This window comes from Ustilaginoidea virens, chromosome 3 (assembly GCF_000687475.1).
Source record: "Ustilaginoidea virens chromosome 3, complete sequence".
NCBI classification, from domain to species: domain Eukaryota; kingdom Fungi; phylum Ascomycota; class Sordariomycetes; order Hypocreales; family Clavicipitaceae; genus Ustilaginoidea; species Ustilaginoidea virens.
In genome coordinates this window covers 690,127-709,656 of record NC_057318.1, presented here as the reverse complement: position 1 = coordinate 709,656, position 19,530 = coordinate 690,127, and the positions used below count along the sequence as shown (strand labels likewise).

At 59.5% G+C, this 19,530-nt stretch overlaps 7 protein-coding genes across 7 annotated transcripts; 4 read left to right on the top strand and 3 right to left on the bottom strand.

Moving 5' to 3' along the window:
• Nucleotides 1–815: 815 nt before the first annotated feature.
• UV8b_03454 (uncharacterized protein) lies at nt 816–1,886 on the bottom strand (the record flags this gene model as incomplete). Its single annotated transcript, XM_043140952.1, has 1 exon — nt 816–1,886. One exon carries the CDS (start codon nt 1,884–1,886, stop codon nt 816–818), a length of 1,071 nt encoding a protein of 356 aa, XP_042996886.1.
• A 773-nt stretch (nt 1,887–2,659) lies between these two features.
• On the top strand, nt 2,660–3,763 carry UV8b_03453 (uncharacterized protein; the record flags this gene model as incomplete). The annotated part of the gene is made up of 1 exon (XM_043140951.1): nt 2,660–3,763. The coding sequence occupies one exon, from the start codon at nt 2,660–2,662 to the stop codon at nt 3,761–3,763; it is 1,104 nt and encodes a 367-aa protein (XP_042996885.1).
• A 260-nt stretch (nt 3,764–4,023) lies between these two features.
• On the bottom strand, nt 4,024–5,390 carry UV8b_03452 (uncharacterized protein; the record flags this gene model as incomplete). The annotated part of the gene is made up of 3 exons (XM_043140950.1): nt 4,024–4,526; nt 4,659–4,731; nt 4,851–5,390. The coding sequence occupies 3 exons, from the start codon at nt 5,388–5,390 to the stop codon at nt 4,024–4,026; spliced, it is 1,116 nt and encodes a 371-aa protein (XP_042996884.1).
• Nucleotides 5,391–5,917: 527 nt separating this feature from the next.
• Nucleotides 5,918–7,213, bottom strand: UV8b_03451 (uncharacterized protein; the record flags this gene model as incomplete). The annotated part of the gene is made up of 2 exons (XM_043140949.1): nt 5,918–6,732; nt 6,844–7,213. The coding sequence occupies 2 exons, from the start codon at nt 7,211–7,213 to the stop codon at nt 5,918–5,920; spliced, it is 1,185 nt and encodes a 394-aa protein (XP_042996883.1).
• Nucleotides 7,214–10,217: 3,004 nt separating this feature from the next.
• On the top strand, nt 10,218–11,830 carry UV8b_03450 (uncharacterized protein; the record flags this gene model as incomplete). Its single annotated transcript, XM_043140948.1, has 5 exons — nt 10,218–10,817; nt 10,872–10,934; nt 11,029–11,475; nt 11,529–11,630; nt 11,708–11,830. The coding sequence occupies 5 exons, from the start codon at nt 10,218–10,220 to the stop codon at nt 11,828–11,830; spliced, it is 1,335 nt and encodes a 444-aa protein (XP_042996882.1).
• A 2,383-nt stretch (nt 11,831–14,213) lies between these two features.
• On the top strand, nt 14,214–17,109 carry UV8b_03449 (uncharacterized protein; the record flags this gene model as incomplete). The annotated part of the gene is made up of 20 exons (XM_043140947.1): nt 14,214–14,247; nt 14,369–14,379; nt 14,466–14,522; nt 14,596–14,624; nt 14,694–14,714; nt 14,768–14,806; nt 14,861–15,039; nt 15,096–15,154; nt 15,216–15,452; nt 15,943–15,978; nt 16,035–16,131; nt 16,179–16,227; nt 16,280–16,316; nt 16,374–16,408; nt 16,462–16,466; nt 16,538–16,599; nt 16,662–16,724; nt 16,775–16,915; nt 16,968–16,994; nt 17,056–17,109. 20 exons carry the CDS (start codon nt 14,214–14,216, stop codon nt 17,107–17,109), a joined length of 1,272 nt encoding a protein of 423 aa, XP_042996881.1.
• Nucleotides 17,110–18,160: 1,051 nt separating this feature from the next.
• UV8b_03448 (uncharacterized protein) lies at nt 18,161–18,880 on the top strand (the record flags this gene model as incomplete). Its single annotated transcript, XM_043140946.1, has 1 exon — nt 18,161–18,880. The coding sequence occupies one exon, from the start codon at nt 18,161–18,163 to the stop codon at nt 18,878–18,880; it is 720 nt and encodes a 239-aa protein (XP_042996880.1).
• Between the last annotated feature and the right edge of the window lie 650 nt (nt 18,881–19,530).

The window sequence follows — 19,530 nt, the reverse complement described above, 5'->3', positions numbered from 1 at the left end:
ACTAAAATACGGTACCTCTGCGATACTACAGTCGTCCACCCAGTTGAATTACTGCACTGTCTTGTGCCAATGACGACGGTGATCCCTCGAGCACCTGTTCTGGACCAGGGGAAGCATCGGGCCCCGGGGTTTTACAGGCAGGCATAGCGTCCAGACTCCGGAGAATGCACCGGGCTATTGCCCGATCGGGCAGATTTTGGCTGATGCAGCCAATCGACATGGCTCCATGCAGCCCAGCAGCCCCCGAGTCCCACTGGCGCCACCTTTTGCAGCGAAGCGGTTCGGTTCACCGCCAGCTTGCTTTCTCTGTCAACTCCATTCTTTCCGGTCTCCTTGCATGTCGCAGGCGACCAGAGGGTTGGACCGGGGATCGCCCGAGTGAAGGCATTGGTAGTTTCGCTTGCCACGGGATCCAACCACCCGGCGGCTCGCTCAGTGACTCTTCACATGCACGCAGACTCAATCGACTTGCTTCCTTCCAAAATCTAGTCCCGCAGGATTGCGACGAATGCTGCCGCTATGTATAACGCTCAATGTCAGGCGTACATGTACATGAAATGATGAGAAAGGAGAATCGTAATGATCCACAGCATAAGCGCACCAAGATCAGCACCCGGCTGACGACTGAGACACGCGCAGTCAGTGCATAAGACATAAGACCCGTACTCAGAAAACCACCCACACAAGACACGCACACAACAAGTAAGCACCCTCTTTCTACGAATACTTTGCCACACAACATGCCCATGTACACGAAGAACAAGAAGAAACAAACAAAAAAAAAAAACCCAAAAAAACGGGGGCACACCATCCCTTCAACTGTTCAGGTTTAGAGATTGTAAACCGAGCTGGTTGCGGAGAAACATCTGCAACCATGTGGGCCAGCCCCTGATTCCAGAAATGGCAGCCTGGTGCTGGGGGATAATGATTTGGGCACCCTTCTTGCGGAAGATTTGATCGGTAATAGCGCCGGCCACACCATCCGGGGTCAGCATCCTGACACCGCCCGCCTCGAGCTGCTGACCAAAGTCCTGTATGAGCGGCGTCCTCACAAAGTTGGGGTGCACGACCGACGTCAAGACGTTGTCGGCCTTGTAAATGTGCTGCAGCTCAATCGTCAGGGACTCGTGGAAGGAAAGCGCGGCAGCCTTGGTAGCCGAGTAGTCGGCCCCCCGGGGCAGGGCCACAAAGGAAGCGATGCTGGCCACGGTCACGATGTGGCCCTTGTTGACCTTGACCATGTGCGGGAGGAATTGCTGGACCAGGGTCCAGTGCGACATGCAGTTGACGGCAAAGATTTTCTGCAGAAAGTCGTGGGGCATCTCGAGGATGGGCATGGGACGGGTGATGCCGGCGTTGTTGATGAGGATGGAGGGATGGCCCACCTCGCTGCGGACGGCGTCGGCGACCTTGGCCACGGCGTCAGGGCTGGTGATGTCGCATCGGTAGAAGCGGACGAGCGGGCTGGAGGCAAAGTCGGCGGGGGGGTCCTGGATGTCGAGGACGACGACCCTGACTTTGCGGGCGACGAGGCGGTTGACGACGCAGTAGCCTATGCCGCTGCACCCTCCGGTGACGAGGGCGATCTCGCCGGGCCAGTCCCAGCCGGGCGAGGGGCCGATGCGCCAGGCGTTGGCGGCCATGGAGCTGAGCCCCTGGTTGACGAGCTTGAGGACGCCCAGGCCGAGCAGGACCTGGAGGCATTTTTCGGCGGCGTCGAGGCTCAAGGGCGAGGGGAGGAGGCTGGCGAGCTGCTGCCTGAGGTGGTCGGGGGCGTAGTGAAGGGCGGCGAGCAGAGGGCCGGAGAAGAGAGGCGACTGCACCAGGCTGCGGAGGGAATGCAAGCCGCGCACGGGCGCCGACTCCATGATGTTTATCAGCGACATGACGAACAATGGGATGGATGTTGCTGCGGCAGGACTTGGGGCGACTTGGGCGATTCCGAGGGGGGTTCCGAGAAATCCGGCGACGAGCAAGATGGGAAGCAGAGGCAACGTGCCAGGGTAGGTCGGAAGGGGGAAGGGCCAAAAAAAAAAAAAAAAAAGGGTCAAGTTTAATCAAAATCTGATGGGGGCATCGACTGCAGGCAATCTATATACAGTTGTCACCGGCTGCGGCTGCCGGCTGCCAGCTGCAGGTGCGGCCGAGGTACGCTGGGGGGCCCTCGCAAGCTTGGACGAACTTGGGCTGACGTTGGGGCCGGGGGCCCGCTCCTGGGCGGACCGTCGACCAATAGACCGCTGCGGGGTACGTGGGGGTGGAGACGGGGGAGAGGGTGGAGACAAGGCAGGCGCGGATGGGTGCACTCCAGCGGGTAGATGGGGCAATTCAGGAGTACCATCGGCGCCATCGGCCCAACCAGGCCATCCGTCGTCCCCCCCATACTCCGTACTGCCCCCCTTAACAACCCAGTTGGTTGATGACTGCATGCTGAGAAAGCCATTTTATCCAAACTCACCGACATCTGAGCACGCAGGTCGCACGGCATAGCATCGGAAAACACACGCTCAAGACACTCACGTACAAGATATACACGCACTAGACACGCACGCACAAGACACACACGCACAAGTGACGCAGCGGCCGCATTTCCACCCTGCTGCTCCCCCCCCCCTTTTCCCTTCCCCCCGAACCGCTGCGCGACCGCTGCGCGACCGCCATGGCAGCGACAACTGCCCGCCCCCAGCCCGCCGTCATCACCGCCGGCTCGCCGCTCCGCCCGCCGGATCCCATGAAATCCACCTGGCTGACGCAGGACCCCAGCACGTGGAACGTCTACCAGCGCTCCCTCGACTGGCTGGGCGCCCATGCCGCCCAACCCGGCCGGAGCGTCCCCAAGCACCCCAAGACGCACAAGGTGCCGCACCTGGGCCAGGCCACCCAGCACCTCTGGATCCTCGCCCACGGCTTCTTCCCACTCCTCCTCCACCAGCTCTTTGTCACCCTGACCGCACGGCCCGTCGGCGCGCCCGCCTCCTTCTTCCTGTACACGCTCTCCTTCAACTTCACCGTCGTCCGGCTCGTCAATACCCTCCGTCGCCTGGCCCACACGCACGGCTTCCTCGACGGCGACGTCGCCGACCGCAACGGCATCCCCGACCGCGGCGCCGACAAGGTCCTAAACGCCCTGTTCAAGGCCGTCGGCGGGCGCATGGGCTTCGTGATCTGCATCGCCTACGACCCCCGCCAGGCGCCCCTGCAGGCCCTGGGCGGCTGGAGAGCGCTCGCCCTGGCCGCCCTCAAGACGGGCCTCCACGGCATCATCCTCGACTTTTGGTTCTACCTGTACCACCGCGCCCTGCACGAGCTGCCCTCGCTGTGGCGCTTCCACCGCACGCACCATCTCGTCAAGCACCCCAGCGCGGCGCTGACGGCCTACGCCGACCACGGCCAGGAGTTCCTCGACATGGTGGGCGTGCCGCTGCTGACCTGGGCCACCTTTTACGCCGTCGGCTTGCCGCTGGGCTTCTACGACTTGTGGCTGTGCCTGCAGTACCTCGTCTACACCGAGGTCCTCGGCCACAGCGGTCTTCGCCTGCACCTGTCGGCGCCCTCGATGCTGAGCTGGCCTCTGTGGGCGCTGGGCATGGAGCTGTGCATCGAGGATCACGACCTGCACCATCGCCAGGGGTGGAGGAGGAGCCAAAACTACGGGAAGCAGACGCGGGTCTGGGACAGGATCTTTGGCACCTGCGGGGAAAGGGTGGAGCTGCGCGAGAAGAACATTGACTACGTGAACCAGGCGAGCATGCCCATCTGGTGACAAAGGACAAGTGAACTGGGGTGAAGACCGCGAGAAGGGGGGGGGGGAGGCTGCGAGCCTTGTTTCAACAAGGCGTACAAGGGGGACTTGCAGGTCTAATCCTTTGACACTGCTTCAAACGGATAAGTCACAGGCCCGGATGTAAAAAGGAGGGGGAAAAGGTAAAAAAAAAGGAAAGAAAAAAAAAACACACACAAGGCTGACTAGCTTGAATAAAAGCGGCCTTGCACCCGCGACACACACAAGCTCATCGCATTCCGTCACCAGATATAGGCAGCTGGGTCTATCCACTCAATGTTGGGCTGCTCCCCCTTCCAAGTCGTAAAGACGTGCTCGGGCGTGCGGTACGGGCCGACCTCGTCCGACGTCAAGACCCTGGTGACCCGGCCGGCCTGGCGGCCGCGCAAGTCGAAGCCCGGGCCCTTGCCGCCGTATTCGGCCATGAAGGTGCCGATGCCGTACCTGGAGCCGGGAGCCCCCGAAGGTGCGTTGTTCCAAGTCGAGTATCCCGCGGGGGCGATGCTTCCGTCCAGCCAGGTGTTGAAAAACACGCTTCTGTGCAGGTCGTTCCACGGCCGTCCCAGGTAGCAGGTGGCGGCGATGGCGGCGCCCACCGAGGCGTTGGCGGCGCCGACGCGCGAGTCCGACACGTAGACCCCGTACTTGTTGGCGGAGCTGGTGCTCTGCCCCTTCCAGGCGGTGATGCCGCCGCCGCAGCCCCTCAGCGTGATGTCGACGTTTTGCAGCCACGCCGTGCCGAAGCCTGCGTGGGCGTCAGCGAGACCGGGAGCCTTGCCTCGGACCGGGGTTAAGCTTCCCCCCCCCCGGCGGCCCCCTCCCTTCCCCCCACGGGGGTTTCAGCTCAGATCAGCATGCCACGTGGGCAAAAGCTCACCGTAGAGGAAATCCACCTGGCCCGCAATCTCGCTTCGGTAAAAGTAGGCGTTTGCTTGCATGCCCACGAAAACCTATCGACGTGAGCGGACAACAGAAAGCATAAGAGTGGGGGGGGGGGGGAAGGGGGCGGCGACCATCTTGCAAGGGGCAAGAGGCAAGGGCGAGACGACGGTGTGAAGGGCAGGCTCACCGTATCCTGGTACCCGTAGATGCCGCACCAGTAGAACCCGGCGTTGGCGTAGGTCAGGCTGACGACCAGCGACGGGCCGACCGCCGAGTGCGCGTAGTCGTTGGAGAAGTCGATGTTGTAGGCGCTGAAGCGCTTGCAGCCATAGAAGTCGTCTGCCGGGGCGGCGCGCCGGGCCCCGAGGACCGGCGCCACGGTCAGGACGGCCGTGGAGGCGGCGTCGGCGTGGCCGCCCTTGACGACGGCGGCGGCCCAGGCGATGCGGACGCGGTTTCGCTTGCGGTTCGTGGGGTGCGCCGTCTGGCCGAGCAGCGCCGTCGGGCCCGGCCGCTTGACATCGAGCTGCTCGGTGTAGTGGCCGGGCAGGATCAAGATGACCTGGGGGGAGGCGTCGCGCGGCAGGGCCGCGATGGCCGACTGCACCGACTCGGACGGCCGCACCAGGATGGTGCCGCGGGGGCAGCCCTCCAACGGGTCGCTGGTGGGCTGCTGGCACAGGACGTAGGCGGCCGGGCCGGCGGAGGCGAGTCCGAGGAGCAGCATGGCGGCCACGGCGATGCGAAGCCCCCTGCCGGTGGCGGTGAGGCAAGTCTGACGGGCCATCGGTGGGGGGGTTCGCGGAGCAGGGAGGAAAGGAAGACGAGGATGACGTGGAGGAGGCCTGGAGGCGTTCACGCGAAGAGCAAAGTGCGTCTTTTTTTGTATATATATATAAGGAAAAAAAAAGAAGAAGAAGGAAAAAACTTGACATCAAGATTGGGAGTCTGACAGGTCCTCCACCATGGGCTTGACGGGTCTCAGGTTCCCATTTACCCGGGCAGCAAGGAGCCGTTAATGACGCGCATGGTGATTAAGGGCGCAGCATGAAGCACAGCGCGCACATCAGACACGGAACGGGGACCAACCAGGGGCGGCGCTCGTCACGGACAAAGCTGGTTTCAGGCTAGATGTAATCTATTTCTAAGCGGCGGACCCCTACCGGCCGATACCAGGGCCACTTTATTCCCCCTCCACGCGTCGATGCAACCGTTGGCGAGGAGCAAAGCGTCAAGAGTTTGCGACAGTCAGGCCTAACCCCACGCGCCAGCGGTGCAGCCAACCCCCAGACTGGCCGGCGTGTTGGCGCACAGCACCTGGTTCTTCTTGTCGGGGGACGTGACGCCAAAGTTGCGCATCTTAATGCCGCAGGAGCCCCGGCGCGAGCAGTCGATATTGGCGACAGCCGAGGTGCCGTAGCCGCGCGACGTGAAGCCGGTAAAGTCGGCGACGGTGACGCCCTCGATGCGGCCGGTGGACGGGTGCTTGTCGCAGGCGGCCGGCCGGGAGTTGTAGCACGTGGCCACCTGGAAGGCGTAGTTGCAGTTCTGGACCTGGATGTTCTGCCAGGTGACGTTGGAGACGAGGCCGGTGCCGTGATGGGGGCCGCCCGGCCAGTACTTGATGCCGGCGGCCTTGAGCGAGTCGATCATGAGGGAGTCGCGGAAGATGCTGTTGGACACGAGCTCGTTGACGCCGGGCCCGTCGGCCAGGCTGCCGACCGAGAGGCCGTGGGAGCCGGTGCACGTCATGCCCTGCACGGTGATGTGGTCCGAGCCGGGCTTGAGCACGACGCAGTCGTCCGAGTTGGTGACGGTGCTGTGCTCGACCGTGACCCACGACGAGGCGCCAATGTCGAAGGCGTCCGTGTTCATCGCCTCGGCCTTGGACTTGCTGACCGAGTGGAGCGTCAGGTGCGAGTAGCGAATGTGGTGCGAGTTGCCGCTCGTCACGACGTGGAACATGGGCGCGTTGCGCAGCGTGATGCCGCTGACGACCACGTTGGCGCTGCCGTCCACCTGCACGAGGAAGGGGAGGTTGATCCCGCGGTTCTTGGCGTAGTAGTCCCCTGCCGCAGCACACACGCGTGTCAGTGGCAAAAAACACACACACACAAAAAAAGAAAAGAAAAGAAAAGCTCCCCCGTTGGATGCTACGGCGGGAGCAACCGCCAACTTACAGCTCGCCTGGCCGTTGCCGTCGATGGTGCCGGACCCCGTGATGGTGGCGCCGTTGACGCCGGAGATGTAGATGATGCGGCCCTTGTTGTTCCAGTAGCCCACGTCGGCCGAGACCTGCAGCGTCCCGTCCAGCTGGAGCGTGCACCCACGGCAGCCGGCAAGCGAGAGCTGCGAGTTGACGTGGTACGTGGTGCCCTTGGGGATGACGACGGTGCCCGAGGAGCAGGCCTTGATGGCGGCGTGGATCGCCGGCACGTCGTCCACCTTGGGCGAGCCGCCTGCCTTGGGCGTGCACGATTTGCCGGCCGCCACTCCGGCGGCTCCGGCCCCGGCCGACAGCGCGAGGATGGCTCCGCACGACAGCTTCATCTTCTGGGCAAGCGCTGCCACTATTTCAAACAAGCAGGTTAATCGGTTTTATCTGTCGACGGTGGATGTGTGTCCTTGGACTCGAGCTGTCTTGGGCGACGAGTCCCGGGGTCTTTATACCTGGTTTTGGACTCTGCGTTTGGCCGCCGCGTCGTCCGGCTGGTCCGACCTTGTCTGAAATCATGTTGTTGTTGTTTTGTCTTCCTTTTCCGCGGGCGATTGGCACCAGCATGCCCGCTTCTGGAAGCTCGTCCGCTCGCCAGCCCGCGGATTCGCACCATCGTTGCGTCTCTGCCCATCGCGGACGTCTACGGCCGGGGCGAGCAGAGCAGCTGGCCCAAATCAACCGGACGATCGGGGACCTGCCCGCAGTCACAGGCTCGTTGTCCTCGCACTTACTCTTCAGCCGTTTAGCATCAACATCCAGCATCAACATCCAGCATCAGCATCCAGCATCAGCATCCAGCATCCCTGGGGCCTTGTGGCGGGATGGGGCGTGGTTGGATTCGCGGGCATGGACGCCGGGCCTCGCGGCGACTCTGGCAAAAGGGGGACGGCAGGATGCGCAATACGAGCTACCTTGATGGGCTGCAGGCGTGTCTGCGCTGTGCCCGTCGCCGCGGAGCAAGGGATAATGATTTCCGACCCGTGCAGGAGATCGACCGTTTGTGCCACTATCCGGAGGGAGGACCCGGGCCGGGCCGGGCGGAGCGTCATGTTCCTGCTAGCTGGCCGGCTGGGCGAGTTGCAATTCCCGCAGCGCAGCTGGCGGCTGCTTCTACATCCCGGCCGATGGTTTTCATGCCAGGGCCTGCTGGGGAGGGTGTCTGCTCGCCGAGGAAGTTGCAGGCCCGTCGCATGCGCCATGTTGACAAAGTACGCGGGCTCAAGATGCTTGTCTTGATGACGTTGTGCGCATCTCCCCTCGGCCCGCCGGTACGGATACGCCGCCACGGATACGCCCGCCCCCCCCTGCTGCCGCGCGTTATCCCTGCGTCGTGGCTGCATTCGTCGATTGCTTTACCGTCCAGCTTCCAGCACTGGTTCATCCGATCATTTGTCCCCAGAAGCCCGCGCCCACCCCGGCCGCGACCGACGGAGACCAGAACCCTCCGCCGGATTTGCTCGCCAAACGCACGCCATCGGCCGCGCAATACCCGCCGATGCGGTCACTCGTGTGTGCGGACCTGTCTAAAAAGATTGTTCGAGGCGCGGAGTACTGCCCAGGTGGATGGATGCCGATGCTGCACGCCAAGGCTTTTTCGGGGTGCGGCGCATCCTTCAGAGTGTTGAGGGCTATGCTCATAGGCTCTGTTTGATGCTGTGTTTGAGCACGAGCAGCCTTTTCAGCCGTTTGCTGTGCGCTGTTTGCCTAGCCAAGCTGTTTGCTTAGCCGGCCCAATGAGTTGTCTAGCAGCCTCAGCCTCACATATATCTTCCCTCTTCTACATAGCTGAGATGGTCGGTATTATCACGTTCCTTTTGTAGCATCATTGTGCTGCTGCGTCTCACAAGGGGCATGCCTCGCTTGGCCAGGGCCCGGGAGGCTCTGAGCACGGGCTGACCCCTACGGCGGTGCTGTGCTGATGCTCCGGCAGGCAGGCAGGCAGGCAGGCAGGCATTCGGCCGGCGGGAAATGCCGATAGCTTTTTCCCTTGCTTCTGCCTTTTGTCAAGGCTGAATTGTCCCGGCTTGGCGAGCAAGGAGGGCGCGGAAGTGCCGCAATGAGCGGCTTACGGTCGGCCGAGCCAGCGAGCCCGCGGAACGTACGCTTCTTTCTTACGGCCTGGTCCCGCGTCGGCTGGGGACGGCTGGGTGCGGCAGATGGCTAACCAACCTGGCAGGGGTCTGCGGCGCCGACGGCCCGGGCCAGTAGGGGCCTGCCAGCGACCAGCACCGCGGTTTTCGTTCCGGTATGTACATGTACCTTGCGGGCTGGGCGTGGCACCTGGGCCGCTGAGCCACAGGGCATGCACTCGGCGGGAGGTGCAAGCATCGGATCGGCTACATCTTGGCCATCTCTCCCGCTTCGGGGAACGTACGGGGCTTGACCAGCTCCGGCGGCGGTGGCAGGGCCGCGCCCATGTCCGCGTCTCTCTCCTTGCTATATTTCCATTTTTTTCTTATCCACTGCACATTTTTCTGATTATCCGTAGCTATGTCTTTTTCAGATGAACACGACCATGGCCTTCGATTATCAATATACTTGCAAAGCGATATTTTTAAATCACTGTAGTGATTTTCTTGTTTATCTTTAGTAAGATAAAGCTGGAGATCTAGCAACCTTGATGAAAGCTACTGTGGAATAAGATGAATCTTTTTACATAATTCTTGGAAAACGACCAGGGGTACCCAATTATACGTAGGGCGCGCGCGGGGTACTGCAGTACCTGGAAATCACAGATAACACTCTGCTTGGCATTACTATGATTATGTCTACCTAAAACAGAGGAAAGGGCAGGCAGGGGTTGATGCCGACGATGTGGCATCTATATATATGCCGCGGCCACGTGTTGTGGTGCGGCTCTGCAACGATGTGCATGTGTCCAATACCGTTGCAGGGAAAAGCGGGGCCAGCACGGTGGGATGCCCCTGATCGACCGACGACTCCGATATGAATAACAGTCCTTTTTATTGTATTTAACCCAAGACCTCTGCTATAGCTGCTTTATTGATAGCCGCCAAAAAAACTGATGTACTAGTTGCAGCACCTCAGTGGATGCCCGCGCCCCTTTATCCGCCAAGAGGAGCCTGGCGCCGTGCAGCGCATTCTGCCGGGCGGCGCAGCTTCAACTTCCGCCGTGCTTTACCATGCTATGCGGCAATATGAAAAAGTTTCCACACCGCCAACGCAGCTCTTCCTTCTAGGCATTCCTTCCTTATCTGTGGCTTCCGCCGCACTGTACGAGTAGCGCGCGCCCGGCCCAGGCCTCCCCCTGACCCCCATTCACATTCACCGTATCTTCCTCCTGTCCACCGTCCGTCCCCAGCCAGCCGGCCAGCCATGCACCGCAACCGCCTAGGCGCCGTCCTGGTACGGGCGCTGACGCTGACGCTGACGCTGGTGCCGACCCTCGCAAGCGCGGGCGCCGGCTTCCAGCGCCCCGACCTCTGGCCGCACCCGTTCGGCCCCGGCAGTCCCCGTGGCGCCTCCCTTCCACGCGACCCGGCCAGGCGGTGCGTCGTGGTGCCCAGCCGCCCCGGCGAGGACGACGCGCCCGCCATCCTGGCGGCCTTCCGGCGCTGCAACCGCGGGGGCACCGTGGTGCTCGACGCCGCCTACACGCTCGCGTCGCCGCTTGACCTGACCTTTCTGGACGGCGTCGACGTGGCCCTCTCGGGGTCCGTCACCTTTAGCGACGACATCCCGTACTGGACGGCGCACGCGTTCCGCTACGCGTTCCAGGACCAGGCCGCCTTCTGGAGGTTCGGCGGCCGCGACGTCCACATCTTCGGCCGCGGCCGCGGCCTGCTCGACGGCAACGGCCAGGCCTGGTACGACGCCTTTGCCGCCGACCCCTTGCTCCGCCGACCCGTGCTGCTGGTCCTCGACGGCCTGCACGGCGGGTCCGTCTCGGGCATCCGCATGACGAACCCCCCCGGGGTAGGTACCAAAGCCCACGCCTTACGCTCGACCCCCGCTGACGCCCGGTGCCAGTGGTTCAACCTCGTGGCCAACAGCTCCGACATCCTCGTCAGCGACATGAAGCTAGACGCCCAGGCAAGCCCGTCGCCAACCTCGAGCCCTCCCTCCCCCCTCGCGTGCCTGCTGACAATGTGAAACCACCCACCCCGCTCTCCGTTTCCCCTTGCAGAGCGCCAGCAGCAACCCGGCCAAGAACACCGACGGCTGGGACACGTACCGCTCCGACGCCGTCGTCATCCAGGACTCGGTCGTCAGCAACGGCGACGACTGCGTCTCGTTCAAGCCCAACACGACCAACTGCGTCGTCCAGGGCCTGCGCTGCTCCGGCTCGCACGGCATCTCCGTCGGCTCGCTGGGCCAGTACGCCGGCCGCGTCGACGTCGTGCAAAACGTCTACGTGTACAACGTCACCATGCGGGACGCCAGCGCCGCCGCCCGCATCAAGGTCTGGCCCGGCGCCCCGACCGACTTCCAGCCCGCGCTGCGCGGCGGCGGCGGCTCCGGAACCGTCCGCAACGTCACCTACGACTCGGTGCGCAGCCGCAACGCCGACCTGGCCATCGAGCTCACCCAGTGCTACGGCACCAAAAACCTGACTGCCTGCATGGAACGTCCGGTACGTTGTCGTGGGGCGCCCGCGGGGCTGGCGGCTGACTGACTTTGACCCAGTCCGACGTGGCGATATCCGACGTTGTCTTCAAGAACATGTGGGGGCAGACGTCGGCGAAGCATGACCCGGTTATCGGCTCGCTCATCTGCAGCGACCCCTCTGTGAGTGCCCTCGCCCTAGGGCGCAGTGCCGATCAAGCTGCATCTTGGCTTGCCTGTTCGATTCTGACTGCCTGCAGAGGTGCTCCAACATCCAGGTTGACGGCGTCACCGTTCATCCTCCTTCTGGAAGGCCCGCCCGGATGACGTGCCTGAACATTGACGCCAAGCTTGTCGGTATCGACTGCGTTGCCGCCAAGTGACGCCTGTTGGGCCATGTGTTGGCGTCCCCGGGCGGCAAGTGGACAATGTAGGCTTCTTGCGAAACGGCATCAACATCCATGCCTGTGGAAACACAAACAGTAGGCCGAGTCCTGCAGGCAACGTACGCTGCGGACTATTCTGCATCACTCGTCAACGGCATAGCCCGTCTGTCCTGTCCTGTGCTGCGCTTCGTCACAAGAGATGCGCCGTGTTTCCATTCATGTTCTGTGTATATAAGCACAGGGGCAGTCAATCGCAAATCAGACCAGTTCAACGCCTTGTCAGTGGATGTACGCTGCGTTTTCATGTACTGCCAACTTTGTATTTTATTTGTATTGTCCATAACACCAATTGGGTGCAAACCCGCCAACTCATGCCCATCGTCTGTCCACTACCACCATGACGCGAGAGATGCTGGGCGAAGATGCCTATTTAGCCTTGGGAACCCTAATATAGCGGAATAGATAGTATAACAGAGATTTCCAGCTCCCAAAAATCGGAATAGCGGGCAAAAAGATGCGTGATCTGGGAATCGAACCCAGGGCTCCCCGACGTTGCGGATGGCAACGGAGAATTTTACCACTAAACCAATCACGCTGTGAACTTGTGGCAGACATGCCGCGTAATCTGTACATCAAGTTGAAACACGAGAGCCTACTGCATCCAACTCACGGCAATGCGGCCTTTAGCAGCCTAAACCTCGACAGAAAAGCGTTGATTATGCAAGCTTGAATCTGAGTCCGCTGTTACAATCCGAAGCATGCTGTAAAGCGTGCAAGTAGAAACGAACTCTGCGTTGCTCCGGCAATCCCCTTCATATGATATGTAGACTCAATTTAACAGAGACAACGTGATGAAAGGTGGTGGAGAGTTGAAAGCACCATGCCGAGCGCTACGTAGACCTGGGACTTGAAGAGACTGTGAGAACAAACTCAAGGGTGGTTTTAGCAGGCGCGATTTACTTCACCATTTCTTAAATGGCCATTTCAAAGCGCGCAAATCAGGTGGCATCAGAGTTGGATTAGACCGCATCGTATGTAGTTATTCCGCCGCTATTCACCCCCCAGCGCCACATCAAGCCGGCATCCGGGTGAGAAACACTACCTGGCATTATAATAGCCGGCGAGAAGTGCAGTTTCACTGGCCGTCTATAGTGAAAGCTTTTATGCTGTTTTGTGGCTGCTACAACCGAAGAGTATGCCGCTGTTCTCAGGCCTTTACAAGGAGCATAGTCTCGACATGGTTTCTGTACTTTTGCGACGAGAGCCATTCAAGATATTATTGCAATTAGAACATGGGCACGCGACCAACCAAGGCAAGGCATGGCACTTTGTAATTACAAAAGAAACCAACATCTTCTAGTTTCCATCAAGGTTGATTTCTTCTTGCGGAGGCGATGTTTTAGTCTACTTATAAGTCATGCATTGTCTTGAATGTCTCTCATTCTGCTCATTCAGAATCTATATGATTACCTTATTCAGATCAGTTAGCGCATTCTACCCAAAGGGCAATATTGCAGGGTTCGGACAACAATCATTATTGCTGAGCGTACAAGAATATGCTTCTACTTCTGGCGTGTGCGGCGAATCAATTCAGAGAGCGAAGTTCCAGCAACCCTTCACATTATGAGGCTTTTTAAGAACAAGTGGGATCAGACTACTGCAATGGCAGCTCACATCAAAGGCGAGAAGCACAATGGAGAGGATACTAACCTTGAATCGTGACAAGAGTAAATAGGGACAAAAGATGTAAATGTAATAGTGCAGAAGTGGGGACAGTCTTGCAAAAACATGCGCCCCGTTGGAAGAATCATCTCGGCGTGGCAAATGCAGAGACTAGGCGAGTGTCGAGCAATTATGCGGCAGCTCATCCTTCCCCGTCACCGCCTCGCTGGTATGATGCATATGGCCTAAATAGCTTCGAGATCGTCCATTTTTTCACGGCTTGTTGATGTAGCATCATTTGGTTCTGTAAATATTTGCTGCCCTTCCCTCCTGCAAGTGGTTGCAATGCCCTGTCCATCAACAACGCAACAAAGCGACCCGAGGTGAAGGCCAGCTTTCCTGCTTTGCATAAATCATCTATAAATTGTGTAGAATCGCAGCTTGCCCATCTTGGGAAACGGTGTTCTTGGCACTTTGGCGGCTGCCTGATCGGGCAATTTCCAGCCCCTCATTCGCTCGGCCGCAGTTTGCCTTGGCAAAGCGGCCGCCCCGCCTTTTTGCCCCGACCTCGGTGTTTGGCGGGGCGTTGGTGGCAGGTCCAAAAGGAATGCGACTCATCACGTGACGCGCCAACCAAGGTTTCTGGCTGACTCCATTGTGTTGCGTCTTTTTCCTTCACTCGACAACAACCTGCTTTCAAGCCAAAAACTATTGCAACATGACAATAACCGTCATTCTAGGCGCCCAATGGGGTACGAATCGTTCTTTTCCGCCCTTCTTTTCCTGTTGCTGTGCCCTGCCGATACCGGGCATCGGGCATGACGCCATCGACCTTTCTCTGTGCTGCGAGCTAACTCGTCGTGATTTTTGTAGGAGATGAGGGCGTATGTTGTCCCTTCCGGCTCTTGGCCACCCCCCTTCTTGCTGCACGCCTGTGGAGGCTTATTACTGACGACGTATTCCGGTGTAGAAAGGAAAGCTGACTGACATCCTTACTACGGATGCACAACTTTGCGCCCGAGCTGCTGTGAGCAACCGACACGATCCCCCATGGCGATTAGATGCGATTAGATGCGATTAGATGCTAATGGAAAATCAAGGGCGGCCACAACGCCGGCCACAGCATAGTGTGCGTTCAATGCCCCTTGCTTCCTGGTAATTGACCCGTGAGAGTGACAGGCTGACTCATTGTCTATAGCGCCAATGGAAAGTCGTATAGGTGGGCGCTGAACAGACACGGAGGTCCTTCGACAATTACTCACCTTTCCATAGCTTCCACTTGCTTCCCTCTGGCCTCATGAACCCAAAATGGTAATTTCCCCATCAAGGCGCCCGGAAGATGGGGGTATTGACCTTTTGACGCAGCATAAACTTTATCGGCTCTGGAGTTGTCTTCCACGTACCAAGCTTCTTCAAGGAGCTACAGGAGCTCGAGGAGAAGGGCCTCCCCTCGGTCCACGATCGAATTCTCGTTTCCGACCGAGTGCACATCGATTTGCAAATGCACGTGGCAGTTGATGGGCTAGAAGAGAGGGAGCTCGGAGGTGGGTCTGCAGGCTCTAGGCGATCGCACCATTGGCTGATATCTAACATTTTGCAGAAAAAAGTCTGGGAACAACACGTAGGGGAATTGGGCCCGCCTATAGCTCGAAAGCCGCGGTAAGAGAAGATCTGACGTTTATGGCTTGTCAGAAATCTCGCTGAACATAATACTGCATAGCGAAGTGGCATCAGATTAGCCGAGGTTTTCAACCCCAAGTTGTTCGAGACTAAGCTGCGGCAGTTAGCCGCTGGCTATCAAAAGCGCTACGGAGACCTGTTCGAGTACGACGTCGAGGAGGAGCTCGCTCGATTTAATGAATACCGGCCAAAGTTGGCCAAGTACGCCGTGGACGGTGTCTCGTTTATCCGCTCAGCCCAAGAGAGTAACATGAACATTGTGGTTGAAGGAGCGAATGTGAGAGCCCCATTCTGCGGTTAACGTTCTGCTGTTGACTTATTGGTGGGTCGAGCGACCATGCCCGCGGCCTCGCGCATCCCTTTCCTTTTCCTCAGAGGCTATCTCAGGCTGGGGCGGGACTCAGCAGTCGCAAAGGCATAATGTTACGTTGGGTCGAATTCCAACATTGTCTGGCTAACTGTGCTCTGCGGTTCCGCAACAGCCCGGGGGACTGGCTTGTACTTTGGTCTGCTGGGCTTGGCTGCTTGGTTGAGTGAGCCCTCCAAATGAATTCTAGGCCCTGGCATTATCCAGAGACGACCAATAGCCAGACATGCGGGGCATGCGCTGGCTTTGTCTCTAGGATAATACCAGGGCCTACTTCTCTCCACTATGAGGAAGCATTTCGCCCTCGACGCCTAGGCAAAAGACCAGTACAAGTTGAGTCCTCTTTAAAAAGGAAAGGGGTCCGAGGCCGGGGACTTGTGCTCGTCCTCTTTTTGGACAGGCACTGATGCTGGACATTGAATACGGATCGTACCCAGTAAGTTATCGCCAATTGTTCCTGAAACGTTGCAGCAATAGTGACGCATTGAATAGTATGTGACGTCGTCGAATACGACGCTGGCTGGTATTATAGGCGGGCTCGCCTTGAACCCGAAGAACATCACAGAGACGATCGGAGTGGTAAAGGCTTGTACGTTTTCTGCACCCGGAACGTGGCGCAACGCTGACCAGAGGTAGACACCACTCGCGTCGGGCATGGAGCTTTCAAGACGGAAGATACTGGAGAGTGCGTGTTTGGTTGCCTAGAGACGCGGATGAGGTCTAACTAGCTACGACAGGATTGGGACCAAACTCCAGGAGCTCGGCCGAGAATGGGTTAGACTCCGTGGGCAATGGGATTTTTGCATCCTCCAGGGCTAACCATGTCCCTAGGGAACATCGACTGGCCGAAGACGCAGATGCGGATGGTGAGTACCTGATGGAAGCGGAATTCTGCGGACAAGTGGCTAATTGTTTCCAGGCTTGGTAATCCGACAGCCTCGCTGCTATGATTTGCTGGTTGGTTCATGTTACTGACCCGTGCCATGCATGTACAGACCTGGTCGTTGTCAAGTATAGTGCTTCGATTAACTACTACTCGGCTTTAAATCTTACAAAGGTAGATACCGACCCCTAGGTGCCTGCCTGTCCCAGTCGCAGCAGCTTACTGATGCCTCTCAGCTTGATGTCCTGGATACGTTTGAAGCGATCAAGATTGCTATTGCCTACAAAGTAGACGGCGAGGTTGGTTATTTGGTCGGATGCATGTATACATTGGTGCTGAAAGCCTGCAGGAACTGGACTCGTACCCCGCGGATCTCGACGTCCTAGACCGAGCCGAGGTCATCTACCACGAGATGCCGGGATGGCAGAAGCCAACGACGGATGCAAAATCGTTTTACGACCTTCCTCTCCAAGCTAGAGACTATGTAGAGGTGAGGTACCCGCCAGGTGTCGGGGAGCGGCCAGTGCTGACAAGCTTTGCAGTATATCGAGAAGTTTGTGGGAGTAAAGGTAGGCTTCGGCTGGTTGGGGGAGTCCTTGCTGGGCAGGGGCTCTGGCTAACGTGAAGCAGATCAAATACATTGGCACGGGACCCAGCCGCGAGGCCATGATCAAGCGTGCTTGAGCGACCCCATGCACGGTGCAGCGCAGGAAACGGACGTGGCAAACGAGATGACGGGGTGGATTGTCCCGGGCGGCCGGAAGCTGGGGGAGGAACACGGGATGGATTACGCGGGATAGACGGCGGCTTTGTCATGGGAGTCTATGCAAGAATATACAATGGCTCACGCAGCAGCTCAAGTGGACAAGACGTGACCATGGGACGAGCACACCGTTTCCCCCTGGGCAAGCCCCAGACTCCCAGTTGGCCGTGGTGGCCTCCATCTGCCACGTCGGGACGTTGTCCCCAGCAGAAAGGAGCGGGCCCGGCGGATCGGGTTCTGGCGACTGGCGACTGGTGACTGGTGACTGGTGAGCCGGGGGATTGGCCAGGGTGTTTGAACCACAAAGCAAGGTCTGATTGGGCCATGTAGGGCGATGCGGCAGGATCCCGGAGAAACTCGACAAGGCGTATATGTGGCTAGATGTGGCTATATGTGGCTCCAACGTCGTCTGCTTTGCGTCGACTTCTGGAGTTCTCTACTCCGGACCCCACGGTCGATCCTTATCCCAGCGTCCTGGTTCAACGAGCCAAGTGCCACTTGCTCAAACACCAGCCCCACTAATCAAGGTTGGCAGTCGACCAGCTTTAGCAAGGCAGCCAGCTCTTGGCGAGCCGATCGATTCGTCGTGCCCCGGACGAAGCTCAGCAGCGCGACGCACCCATCGCCCGCTACCACCTACCTACCCTCCTGCCGTGGATGCTTCGACAGATGCCCTTGGATGCTGCCGCACGCCCCTCCGATGGCGTGCTGGCTTACTACTACCAGTCTGGTTGCACGGTGAACTTGAACTGCCACTGCCAGCTATCAGTAGATGAAGCCCAGGCTGATCTGGTGGGTGGGGGGGGGGGGGGTCCCTAGGCTTGGCCCCGACTCTAGTCGCAGCCCTCGGAGGTATTTTTTTTTTGTGGCCGCCGCCGTAGCTGTAGTTCTGCAAACGGCCAAGCGCCGCACGGCGTGGTGTGGGTAAGTTGGGTGATGGGTGATGGGTGATGGGGAGGGAGGCGTCGTGAGATGGGCCCCTCCAATGGGGTCGCAAAACGTGCAATCGATTCTCAACCCGGTAGTTTGGGTGCCGAGACCCTTGGGCTGGTCGTCGTGGTACGCGCGTCGAGTGTCGGCTGGGGGATGCGAGGTGCTGCGCAAGAGACAAGTCGGGAGGCGGGTGAAGAAGGATGGAAGGGTGGAAGGATGGAAAGGACGGAGAAAGAGAGACGAAATGAAAAGCACAGAGAAGTAAAGCAAAGCGCTGCGTCCGGCATCGGCACCGGCATCGGCTGCCGCCCCACGCGGTTTACTTGCAGTGTCCGGCCAGGTTTCTTCTGGGGAATCCCTGCTCATGGAACGCTGGGAGTTGTCGACGACGGGGGCCAGCTGCGTGCAATCCAATTCCGCTTCCGTCTGGGCAGAAGGCGACAAAACACCCCGCCTGCTCGACGGGGCTGCAGCATGCCAGTTGACATGCAGGATGCCAGGGCCGCATGTCGGCATTGGCCAGTTCAGCAGCTCAGTTGGGGGTCTCGAACCCTTGGCCAACGGCGGACAGCAGCAACAACACGTCGAGCCACACCACGGTTCTGCGCAGCCGTGCGGCAACACCGACCAACCACGTTGCCACTTGGCGCTGGTGGGGGCCACCTTGGCTGGCAGCCAGCTGGTGGCCACCCGGCGTCGGCGCCAAGGGCTCCACTTGCCGCCCATCACGGGGGGTGTCGTCGGAAAAGAGACACGTAGCCAACGAACGGACGGGCTCACCGCAAGCGGTCGTTTTTTTTCTTTTTTTTCCTTTTTTTCCTTTTTTTTTTTTTTTGCATCCGGATTCCGGACTCCGGATTCCGCACGGGCGCCACGGAGATGCTTGCGGACGGGGGGCTGCGCTGCCTGGCCGCGGTTTGCGTCCCGACGAACCCCCCCCCCCCCCCCCCCCCCCCCCCCCGTCTCAGCGAATCGGGGGACGCGCCAGACGCACCACACCGACGACGGCGACGACGACGACGACGACGCACCACGCACCGCGATGGCTTCATACAGCTCCTCGGCCAGAATCGAGATGCGCCCGCCCCCTCGCCATCTGCGTCGCCGAGTAATACATGGTGGCATGACGGCTCCATTTGATCGCCGACCGGAGGTTCCCAGCCAACCAACATATGACGATTCGCCTCTGATCCCCGAACCGGACCTGGGGCAGGGCCAGACCGAACCCAGTGGCTTGCGCCTTGCCTCGTCACCCACGTGCAGACCCCCCCCCCCCCCCCCTTTCCGGGCAGTCCGGCTAGCGAGCTTTCGCTAGCTCCAACCTAATCACCCCCACGTCCGGGGTTGCTGGATTAAAGGCCCGCCCGGATCTCTGGATGGTTTTCCCACGACGACGTGGCCTGGGCCAG